The sequence below is a fragment of the Morone saxatilis genome, unplaced genomic scaffold (genome assembly GCF_004916995.1).
Source record: "Morone saxatilis isolate NCDOM2014 unplaced genomic scaffold, NCSU_SB_2.0 Contig18, whole genome shotgun sequence".
In the NCBI taxonomy this organism is placed as follows: Eukaryota; Metazoa; Chordata; class Actinopteri; family Moronidae; genus Morone; species Morone saxatilis.
In genome coordinates, this window is record NW_023339740.1 from 6196568 (window position 1) to 6207793 (window position 11226).

The following is an 11226-nucleotide window of genomic DNA, read 5'->3' on the forward strand; positions in this document are numbered from 1 at the left end:
TGATGGTTGACGTGTAACAACTGATTACAGACTGATAAAAGTAAACAAAAACCACAGTCAAGACACAGAAGTGTGTGTTTTCTTTCTAGCCATTTATTTATTTATATATATGATCATTCTGGAATTGCGCAGCAGCCATAAATCGGCACTGTTGCAACCTTATTGGCTTGCATAATGACTATTAGTTAAGGCATGATTAGTGGAGGCAGATGTGGCAATGTTGGATTCCTTAAACTAAGCTGGAACCCATGAAATACAGTTAACCTTTATGATTAGACACAAGCTGATAAAATAAATCATAAACAAAAATGTCTGAGGGAAAATTCTGATGGACACTGGAGGATTTACATTTAGATTGCTTTACACTGACATAAACAATACATGTTAATACAATCAAATGACAGCAGTAAACAGGTTACAGACTCATGAAACAGTTTTCTCTTGGCGTGTCTTTTGCATAAACAAAGTGCATAGAGGCTCTTGTTGTTGGTCGTTATGTAAAAAGAAAACACAACAGGAATGTCGTTAACACATACATGACAGCAGGTCTTATAACAAGATAATACATTCTACTGCAGGTCTTCAGAAAATTCCAGTTTTTGAGTTCAGATTTTATTCTTGATTTTTAAGAACTAAGCTAATAGCATTTAAAAAAAACAAAGACAGATTTTTTTTTTTATTCTATCCAAAATAGGTCTACTAAAACAATCATCTATGAAATACTTTCAACAGCATACAAACACCGTCGTTCATGTTGTTATTGTGTCATCCATTATGTTGATGCTGCTTCAGTCTGTTTATCCAAATCTAAAGTTATAAAAAATTGAGCCAGATAAAATACTGTTTTCACTTACCCTCATTGCACAATCTACTGCATCAACCAATTAGATCAGAGGAGCCCAGAAGCAAGAAAGCATAGTTTTGACAATCATTTCTTAACACTGAACTGACTGCTGCATCATCTACAGCTCTTGTTAGCATAGGGCCTGTCAGCGTTCAGGGCGATGCTTTTTGTTGCGGGAGGTCAGCCGGCAGTGAGGGCTCAGTATGTGAGAGGACTCAGGATGAAGAGGCGATCCTCCTCCTTCCTGATCCACTTCAGCAGTTTGTTGACAGCAGAGACGGCCAGGGCCTTGGTCCCCAGCGGACTGAAGCAGAGGTAGAGCTCGAAGCCACTTGTCACCTGTGGGACAGAAGGTAAAACGAGGCAAGGCGTGAGACGGGGCCGCTTAAAATGAGCATTAGAGTAAAAAACAACGCTTAATGCAACCTGCTAAATTCTTACCTTTAAACACAAAATGAGGTCAACTTCATATGAGCACAAGTTTCAATGCTTATTACTAAGAGTATAGATTATCATTCCAGCATGTGTTTACAAGCATTTCGCCTGATTTGAACAACATTAACTTTGTGAGTGAGTAGTATTACTACATAATTGCTACTAACCTCCGTTAGTCACACCTAGCAGAAGTATGGCAGTGGTAAAAAGGAAAAAATGGAAAATTGCTCTGTAGTGTCTGTTATAGTAGTGTTAGTTGCAGTTCAATGTCATATGCTCTCCAGCATTACTGGAGCTTAATGTATTTTAGATTACTAAACATACAAGCGATGGAAGTATCTAACGTTGCGCTCGATACAGAACAGTAAACCTATTCAATACAAACTCCAGGCTCTAGAATACATTATCTATTATTTATCTATTTACAGAAGTTTTCAAAAAGCATTTGTGGTAGTGCGAGGCAATATAGTGGATTAACTGGTATACCAGTTTTAATTTTTCATATAATATCACCATGGTTTTCGGCACATGGCTGAAACAACTGCTGTCACTCATTTTGTTTCTGTTTGCTGCATTCTGATCTATTCTATTGTATAATTTTGTTGGGTCAAGAAAACCCAATAGTAATCAAAGTCTTCAGTATATATATGATTCCATTACTATGTTTTTGTATTCTATGTACTTCTGACAATAGAATAATACACTAGAAACCTATATAAAAAGGCCCAGTCATGCAAAAAACAAAATAAAACTTTAAAAAGGCGATCTACCATGAAACCGCCAGAATCTTAGTGTGATACAAACTTTTGGTTATACCAGTCAGAACAAATTCTTAGTCTGCCTTTTTTCAAATACTCACTTCTGTTTAAATGACCAATTTCTTATCATTGCTATATCTTTGATCTTGAGAAAATGACCACTGCAGACAGTATGGATGAGAACTACCGGTAGTTATAGTTTGACCCCTTTTTTAATGCAACAATGATTCAAATTCAGTGACAAACATATACAATGTAGTAATACAAATGTAATACAAGGCAATTCCTAATTTCATGTTGTGTGAAACTGAAACTCTTGTGAAAATTGAGCCAGAGCAGCTGTAACATACTGTAAAACACTACGTGGATCTCATGTCACAATGCAAGACTTACCCATGCCAGCAAGTTTTCAGTTTCACTGCAGCGGTAGAAGGAGCGGAGAGGTCTGGCTGGATGATGCAGGTGGCTGTGAAGGTCTTGGTACAATCCCATCAGCCTTTCCTGCTCTTCATCAGACTGGTACACTACAGGAAACTCTGGACTGGAAGAAACAAAATAAGACTATTTTGTCAATACCCGAAGATTTGCAAACAAAATGACACTACTTGTGAAGCTTGTAGCATCTTTCTTAATGCAAAAACCACGACGTAAACACAAGTATAACTCAGAAGACGTCCTGCCCACCTGGTGTACAGCCCTGAGCTCTTTGATTTGTACAGGAAGTGCCTGAGCTCCGGGATGCCGACCTGCTCCACAGAGTAGTTGGGACATTTAAGTGCCTCCTTCAGGGCCTGGTAGGCACTGCGCTTGCTCAGCCTCTCCAGGAACCGCTGCTTGCAGTCGGACATGTTAAAAAAGTCCTCTCTGTCGGTCGAGACCAGGATGAGGCAGAGCTCGGACGCAGGCTCCAGGTAAGAAATGTGAGCGTGGAAAAATCCTGCAGTGTTGAACTTTGGCAGACAGATGGGCGTCCAGCCTTCGCCCTCTCGAAAGGACGAGGAGGAGCCGACGAGGTTGAAGACCAGGTGCAAGTCTATGTGGTGCAGGAACTGGTCCTTTTTCCTCACTAGAGTAACCAGGCGGTCCCCAGCCAGCAGGATGGAGAACACCAGGTTATTGGCTTTGGCGGCCTGCAGGCTCGATGAGACCATGTCCCTGGCGGAGCTGGCCAGAGGCAGGCAGGTGACGGCGCTGAGCAGCAGACCGGGGTCTCGGTCCAGCCGATGCAGCAGGTTGTCGGTGAGATACTCGGAGCCAGCCAGCAGGCGGCGCAGGTCGTAGTTCTGCTTGTGCTGGAAGATGTGGTTGAGCTGGGTGAGGGTGAGCAGGCTGACGATCTGGTAGTAGATGTACTGCAGCTCGCGCAGCAGCTCCTTGTCTGACTGACAGGTTCGAGACACACCCACCAGGACCAGAGGGCTCTTGGCGAGGAAGACCACTTTACAGCCGTCTGAGACACAAAACGTTCACAGAGTTGGATCCAACATATTTCATACAATGCACTTTTACTTATGAACCACATCCTAGAAGCAAAGCATATTCTGACCTGCATGGATGGAGCGGATGATGTTCTTCTCGGCCTCAACGAAGGACACAAGGGCCATCATCACCCCCATGGTGCTGGACAGAGCCTCCTCCGTGCCGTAGCGGGTGTAGATTGGCTTTCCAGCCTCGCTCAGCACAAACACGTGTTTCCTGTGGCTCCTCCACGCCTCACTGGACACGTCTTCCTCCTTAGTCCTAGTCTCCGATGAAATGTCGTTGTTGTGCTGCTCCTCTATGGTTTTCTCTCCCACCAGCACCGTGACGTCCTCTGCACACTCGCCTGATTTGTCCAGTTCAGCCTCCCTACCAGCCTCAGCCTCAGCAGTCAGATCCTCGAAAGACTGCGCATGGACGAACATAGCACTCTTCTGACCAGCACCTGCATTAAGGTAGGGGTAAGTGTCAGTATAATGCATGGATTTGTTATGAGCCTATAAAAACTATAAAGCCTGTTAGGGGCTGGTTTATTTTGAGTTGTTTTGCATATGTTGGCCTAACCCCTGTTTGGGGGTCAGCAATGGTTCCTTTAGAAAAGCTCAGGGAAGCGGCTGTGTACTACTCTTTCATGGAGCCTGGGCGGTTAACCAGACGTACCAAACCACTTAGTCCTAATCCATACAGTCTTTTCTCACGTAAAAGTAATAAAAAAAAGTTTGAAAACACTTCCAATAAGTCAGAAACTTCCATTGTTTGAAAACAAAGTTGAGATCTTTACTTTATAAGAGAGTTTTCAAACAATATTTTTTTTAAAAAGAGTAAAAGAATTCAATGATGAAGACCAACTTGTTGTGTATGTCTGGTTAACTCCCCACCCAACCGCTTCCCTAAGCTTTTCTATGGGAGCCATCTAGGACTGTCCCACAAGCGGGGTTAATGTTGTCCAAAACAGATGGCTGACAGTCCACAAAACATTCCAGTGAGAGAAACAGTCAATCTCTGACCACAGCTTAATCTAATTCAGAGAAAATAAAGTAGGAGGAGAATGGGACATGCGTCTGATAATGAGTCAGTTAGACAACACTGCAAAAATGTTTATCTCTAGACTCAGTAGAGCTAATCCAGGAACAGTTACATCATTTCCTCTGTCAGAGTTGGATTTGTTCAAGCTGGATGTGACAGACACACTTTCACCATGACAAAGTCACACTTTCTTTTACAGACTTTAGTCAGGAGATGTCTGTTATTTCAGTTCTCATGAGAGAGAATATGGTAGCAGTTCCTTTTTATTCTGTTGGTATGGCAAGGTCACATACATTTAGAGAGATTATTACTATTATTACACAGACCACCAAATCGATGATGCATTGAGGTGCTACAGTGTCATTCAGATTACAAAAGACACAAATTCTTGTGGTCATATGTTCAACATTTCTTTGCATAAACAGGATGTGCATACTCATACAGCGTATTGCATGGTTATAACGTAGTCGAATGGAGAAGTCACTAATTTAACTAAAATGACAAAAGTGGCATGAAAACACATTGATTCTAATACGGGTCATTTTTGACCCACTTATGGAAGAGTGTAGGGTCCAGTCACTCATGCATCTAAGGGTTAACAAACAAGTCAATCTGTTTTTTGTGCAGAAGTGTTGCCTAGCAACAGTTGGGCAGTAGGAAGTCTTCTGGTGGAACACGTTTCACCCATGAAGGAAGTTACAGAAAAGTATTACTCTTGTGCTTGTTTTTTTTAAATATGGCCAGATTTAAAAAGGTTTTGACTGAATGCTAAAAGTTTAATTGTGCAACAATGAACAATGAAAGTGCATCTCTTCCTATCCGTGACCTAAAGCATGATCTGCCCAACTGGAAGCAATTTCTTTGAATAAAATGTACTGTAAACGCTATACCCGTGTACTGTAAACATTTTCAATGTTTTGTAATATAATCCCATGGGGGATGGGCCAAGAGATGGGATGACAGTTAAAGGACCAGTGTGTAGGATTTAGTGGGATCGACTGAGGTAGTTGCAGATTACACTCCCCTCACATCACACTCCTGTTACAAGCATGTAAGAGAAATCACAAAAAACACAAAAGGGCCTATCTAGAGCTAGTGTCTGGTTTGTCCATTCTGGGATACCGTAGAAACATAGCCGACTCCATAGAAGAAGACCTGTTCCCTCTGTAGATAAAAAGGGCTCATTCTAAGTTACACAATTCTTATTTTCAGGTGATTATACACTAATGAAAACATACCTTTGAATATTATATTCCATTTCTACCAAAGAGCCTCCTAAATGTTAAATACTTTGACATTCATTCATCCATCCACTTATCAAAAGCGTAAACTTGTCCAGACCTACAGTCTTTGGGTTGATGGTGGCTATATGCTGGGATTTACTTGTTGCTGTAACAAAGGGGCATTTGAGAACACAGTTTTAGTATATTTGAGCTTTCCAATACTCTCAGAGAGACGACCATTACGCAACGTTTCAGATGATCAAGATTTATATGACACTTGACTGTAGGTCTGTCTGACAACAGACCAAAGTAACCTACAATCTGCAGAAGGTGCTGAATGTGGACCGCCTCACCTGGTTCAGTTCCCTCCACCAGACCGGGTGTGGGGCTGTCCGCCTCTCAGAGCGAAGGCGGTCCACAGGGGCCAGGGTACCATTCTCCCATGAACAAGCCGTCCTTTGGGCTTCCCATCCATCACTGCTACTTATGGCAGGGAACACCTGGCAGCACAGACACACAGAGGGCTATGGGACCAAAGGTGAACAGTTTGATGACTGAGGCTATGGTTGAAGATCAAGCTGGTTATGATGTACTTTTATAGCCACCAGTGCGCCAGGCGTTACAATTTTATGGTCCGACTTTAACCCTTTTTATTTCTGATAAATGTCAGTCTCACTCTTGTTGCCATACTGAATGGAAGACACAATAAGAGACATATAACATTTCTCCCTCATGTTCACATCCTCCTTCCTGATACAATTCGTACTCTGTTGTTGTTCCACACCCTTCGGCCCCAGAGAGACTTGTGATATGCTGTGAGAGAACTTCAAAGGCTACTTTGGTGGCTAACTTTAGCAGAGAATCAACAGCAAGTAACGCTAGCTGTGTCTGCCTTCATCCTGACGAAGAGCCCGCGTGACATGTTTTATTAATGACTAATTATTACCTTTCATGCCCGGAGCTGTCTGCATTAGCTCGTTATGCTCCTCACCTCGTTTGTGACATTAAACGTTACTGCAACTAGCTCAAAAGACAGAAGTGTGCTATTTCTCGCTAACGTTAGTCAACATGCCCTGCTAGGTTGCGGAAGTAAGAATTGTGGGATTTGAAGTTCTCTTCCAGGGAATGATTTGGGCTCTGGAGCAGCAAACAGGGCGTTTTGTCTTGAATCAAATCAAAATAATTTGGAGAGTTAATTTAAAATATGTGTGAATACGTCTGGTAGCTGCACGTTGCGTATTGGATTATGTCTTCTTTTTATCTTAGTTTAGTATTTGATCTTAATGGTGCATTCATAGCACTTCGGACATCCGATAACTGTACTCGCTAATAGTTTTCAATCATGTGACAGACGCGAACAAAATAGTTTACTCCTTTCACAGCATTGTAGGCTTATACAAAATATACTGTCAGTGGCTTATACCGAAACACAACGCCATAAATCTACATGCACCCGACGTATAGATTTAAAGGACGCTACATCAAGTCTCCAGTCCAGCCATGCAAGGCATCTAATGACATTTATAACTTATTTCTTATAACTTTTTCACCTATCCACAGTACTTTTAACATGATCACTCAAAATTAACCAGGAGTCAAAATATTCTCCTCAGAAAATTAAATCAGCTGTCTTTAAATTATTTCTATTAAGTTTCCAATTAGTATTTACTCTAATCCTCTCTCTAGAAAAAAAAAACTATAATATAATACATAATTTTAGTCTGAAACCCGGCCTTTTGCTCTCCTTTAATGTGAAGACATGTAGAAATGACAGAAGAAGAACAAACATTCAGACTTAAAGATCAAATGAGTAGTGATAAAGACGCTCATTGACAGTATAGGCCCTATTCCGTTTTACACATTCCGGGTAAAACGAGCAGCACCTGAATGCATCTTAAGGGGCGGGACTTTGCACGTTTGAACGTACAGCGGGGGAACCATTGTGTTTGTGTTAGCTAATGACGGCTTCTGGCTAATACAGTCTGTTTGACTGGGCTACAATGTCATACTGCAGACAACATTGTGGACGCTTGATGTCATTAGGAAGGACTGCGCACTAACATCAGTATTCGCTTTGTAAGTATGGCGACTGTAAAGGAGGCTCACTTCAGCGGAAGCTAACCAGTGTTAGCGGAGTTAGCTAACAGTTACATGTTAACAACGAGTGCAGCTTCAGCGAGGTGACTTTAGTTATGTCACTGTTAGCCTACTCACACAGACACTGTTGTGCTCAGGGAGAGAAGTAACGCTACACTATCGAGTAATCCAGTAATACGGGTTTTCTGTGCTATTCATAACAGGACGACCCTCGGGACAGTACGATGCCTATCCGAGCATATTGCACCATCTGCTCCGATTTCTTCGATCACTCCAAAGATGTTGCTGCCATCCACTGCGGACACACTTTCCACTATGACTGGTAATCTCAGATAGGTAGTCAAATCTCCAACAACACACCCATTTCTGACGTTTTCAATGGGCTAATTATTCCCTTCCCCCTCTCTTCTCAGTCTTGTCCAGTGGTTTCAGACAGCCCCCACGAAAACCTGTCCACAATGTAGAAAACAGGTACAGTAGCTGCTGGTAGCCCACACTGAACCAACTTACCACCCAGAAGAAGAACATCAACTGAATGATTGTTGTGCTCTGTGTGTAGGTCAGTACCAGACACATCATCAACAAGCTGTACTTTGATATTGGTGGAGAGGAGGAGGCTGCAGCGGACCCCGAAAGCTTGCAGGTACCAAACTTAAAGCATCTGAACAATATGTCTGTCCGTTTTTACTTTTTAGTCTTACAGCCCAGACAAATGCTGCAGATAGTCTTCCCATTAGATCTCTAGGATTTGATTTCGATATATTTAGTTCTCATTGTGTGTTTCTCTCTTCCTTTTAGAACGAGCTGGATCGAATGAAGGCGCTTTTAAGCTCTAAAGGTAAGAAACCTTACTGATGTGTTATGGTCATGCGTGATTGATACAAGTAGGCCGCACTTGTTCATCATCCATCTGATCAATTTGTAGAGCGGGACTGGCGGGACAAACAGAAGATGGTGGATGGTTTGAAGGACACCGTGGACAAGCAGCGGAGAGACCTGGACAGTGTGCGCAAAGAGATTATGGAAAAGGACATGCTCTGTTCGGCCCTCAGAGTAAGCTGACTGCTCTCGATTGTTTAAACCAACTTTCTGTACTGATTCATATCTCCTATTGTCACTGTAATTAGTTTTTTTAATTGTATGTAATATTTTTGGACTTCTCATAGAAACAGATGACATACCTGGAGACACAACAGAATGAAGCTCAGGCTGCCAAGGACGAGGCCCGCAGACTCAGGACCAAAATGAAAACCTTCGAAAGGTATCTGCAGTCATATAAGTACTGTTATATTTAGGCTTCTAAGTAGGGTCACACTATTGCTCACCATACTGACTGTTCTGCAGATGTCACAAAGGTTTTTTGATGATCTTGAGTAAAATAAATCTGCAATGCATAGTCTTTTCTTTTCATTGTAAAAGGAAGTAATACTCATGCACTAATGCTGCTGGTTTGGCCCCAGCCTGGACGTGTTGTTGCAGGGCCAGAGAGCAGAGGTGGAGTCCATGATCACAGATATGGGTATCAGCCAGGCAGCAGTGGAGCAGCTCTCCATCTACTGTATCTCGCTCAAAAAGTAAGGAGCCCGAGGAGCTGTTGATCACTCAGTGACAGATCATTATGACACCACATGGTTTAGAGCTTCAGTCCTAATGAATGCAACTTCCCTGTCGTCCTGTTTTTTCAGAGAGTATGATAATCTGAAAGGAACCCTGAAGTCTTCAAATGACATGTGTGAGAAGCTGAAGAGAGAAGTGCTCGCCTCAAACAACAAGGTAAGTTTATGTCAGTGAGTCACCACCCAGAGGAATCAGTTCTTATATGTGGGCTGTCTAAATCAAAGTATTTTTTTTGTTTTTGTTTTTTTGACTCATTTTAGTTACACAAAGCGTCAGTGGAGGTGAATCAGACCAAAGAGGAAATTAAGTCTCTACAGAACGATCTGGCCAATGCGGATAAAGAGATCTCTGTAAGGAAAACCAACCAAATATGCTTTTACTTTCAGTATCAGAGAAAGCCATGGTTTTCACCCCTGCATGTATGTGTGTCCGCAGAGTCTGAAGAAGAAAGTGGAGTTTCTTCAGAGGACTCTGAGCACCCCGACACGGACAAATGAAGCCCTAAGTCGGCTCGTCTTTGAAAGGTGTGTGTGCCCAGCCAGTGGACTGAAGTCTCTGCATGCTTTTACTTTCCTCAATGAAAACATCAACTATGTGCCATTTATCCATGAGGTTTCTCTGCTTATCGTTCAGCCCGGCCCCAATGGAGCTGAAGCAGCCTCGCCTCCACCATCCTGCAGGCAGCGACATTGACCTCAATATGACTTATGACATCACTACGCCGGATGATGTGGCCAAGAGACCGACGCAGGTCCCGTCCAAGAAGATGCGGCTTGACCCTCCGTAAGTTTAACGAGGCTCATTGTGGGAATGTGTATCTTAAATTAGAGAAAGTAGAAATGCCTTCAAATGTTTTGAAAAATGCTTTATTTTCCAGGTCATCCAAACACAGCGACAAAAGTTCAAGTCTAAGCAAGGTAGGTTTTTAAATGTCACTCGACTAGGTCCATTTTTCAAATTAGGTGTACATGTCCCTCAAGATATTGTCTTACCTCAGGCTCGAGATGAGGATGGATCCATGGATCCTTTCTTGAGGAACTCCCTCCTCTTCAGAAAGAAGACTTTCGGTAGCATGTTGGACCCTCAGAGGAAGACTGGAGTCGTATGTACAACACAACCACCTCGGGTCTAACGGTTTAATAAATAATTTGTCCTTTTAGTGGTTTGACGACAGAAAATGTTTCTTTTCCAGGTGAGAAGTGGTTATGATGGTTTAGGAGGACGCACTAAATTCATCCAACCCGTATCCTTTTTTGATTTGAATCATTAATTTGATCATTGATTGATTATTTACCAGTTTGGTGTTGATTATTCATCTTGACGATTTTGGGCTTACTTTTAGTGGAATATTAGTTAGGTGATGTCCCGATCAATGTTGTTTATTTTTTTTGCACTGGTGTGGTGAGTATGGTTGTCATCAGCTCTCCTCTGCTGTCTGTCTCTCCTCCGAGCAGGGGCTCACCCCCAGCTGGGGAGCGGAGTGGAGGAGAGGCAGACAGCAGAGTGTTTACAACTGCTGCACTGTACATGAAAGCTTTGTGAATAAAAATACCTGTATGACAGCTGATGTGAAACAAAGGGGCAGATCAGGCTCAGTATAGCTCAGTATAGCCCAAAAGTTAAAACACGCCTTCATCCACTCCAATATCGATCATTCAGATAGGATCAGTACTATTAGCCCAAATAGCCTATTTACGGGGCAGTGTGATATTTAACAGGATGTAAAGCTGCACTCATTTATATTTTT

The 11226-nt window shown here is 42.3% G+C and overlaps 2 protein-coding genes across 2 annotated transcripts in view; one reads left to right on the forward strand and one right to left on the reverse strand.

Annotated features, from left to right (window-relative positions):
• Positions 1 to 80: 80 nt before the first annotated feature.
• mon1a (MON1 secretory trafficking family member A) lies at positions 81 to 6853 on the reverse strand. Its single transcript, XM_035662494.1, has 5 exons — positions 6119 to 6853; positions 3584 to 3961; positions 2722 to 3487; positions 2431 to 2578; positions 81 to 1183 (listed from the first exon to the last, which is right to left on the reverse strand). The coding sequence occupies exons 2-5, from the start codon at positions 3939 to 3941 to the stop codon at positions 1043 to 1045; spliced, it is 1413 nt and encodes a 470-aa protein (XP_035518387.1). The 5' UTR covers positions 3942 to 3961; positions 6119 to 6853; the 3' UTR covers positions 81 to 1042.
• Positions 6854 to 7674: 821 nt separating this feature from the next.
• The window catches only part of traip (TRAF-interacting protein), a 4781-nt gene continuing 1229 nt past the window's right edge, over positions 7675 to 11226 (forward strand). The window contains exons 1-15 of the mRNA XM_035662719.1: positions 7675 to 7841; positions 8066 to 8184; positions 8276 to 8333; positions 8422 to 8505; positions 8661 to 8700; positions 8788 to 8915; positions 9029 to 9123; positions 9323 to 9436; positions 9548 to 9635; positions 9740 to 9829; positions 9915 to 10003; positions 10113 to 10262; positions 10357 to 10396; positions 10477 to 10581; positions 10672 to 10722. Coding sequence (XP_035518612.1) covers positions 8087 to 8184; positions 8276 to 8333; positions 8422 to 8505; positions 8661 to 8700; positions 8788 to 8915; positions 9029 to 9123; positions 9323 to 9436; positions 9548 to 9635; positions 9740 to 9829; positions 9915 to 10003; positions 10113 to 10262; positions 10357 to 10396; positions 10477 to 10581; positions 10672 to 10722 — 1230 coding nt within the window. The 5' untranslated portion in view covers positions 7675 to 7841; positions 8066 to 8086. The remainder of the gene's footprint in view (positions 7842 to 8065; positions 8185 to 8275; positions 8334 to 8421; positions 8506 to 8660; positions 8701 to 8787; positions 8916 to 9028; positions 9124 to 9322; positions 9437 to 9547; positions 9636 to 9739; positions 9830 to 9914; positions 10004 to 10112; positions 10263 to 10356; positions 10397 to 10476; positions 10582 to 10671; positions 10723 to 11226) is intronic.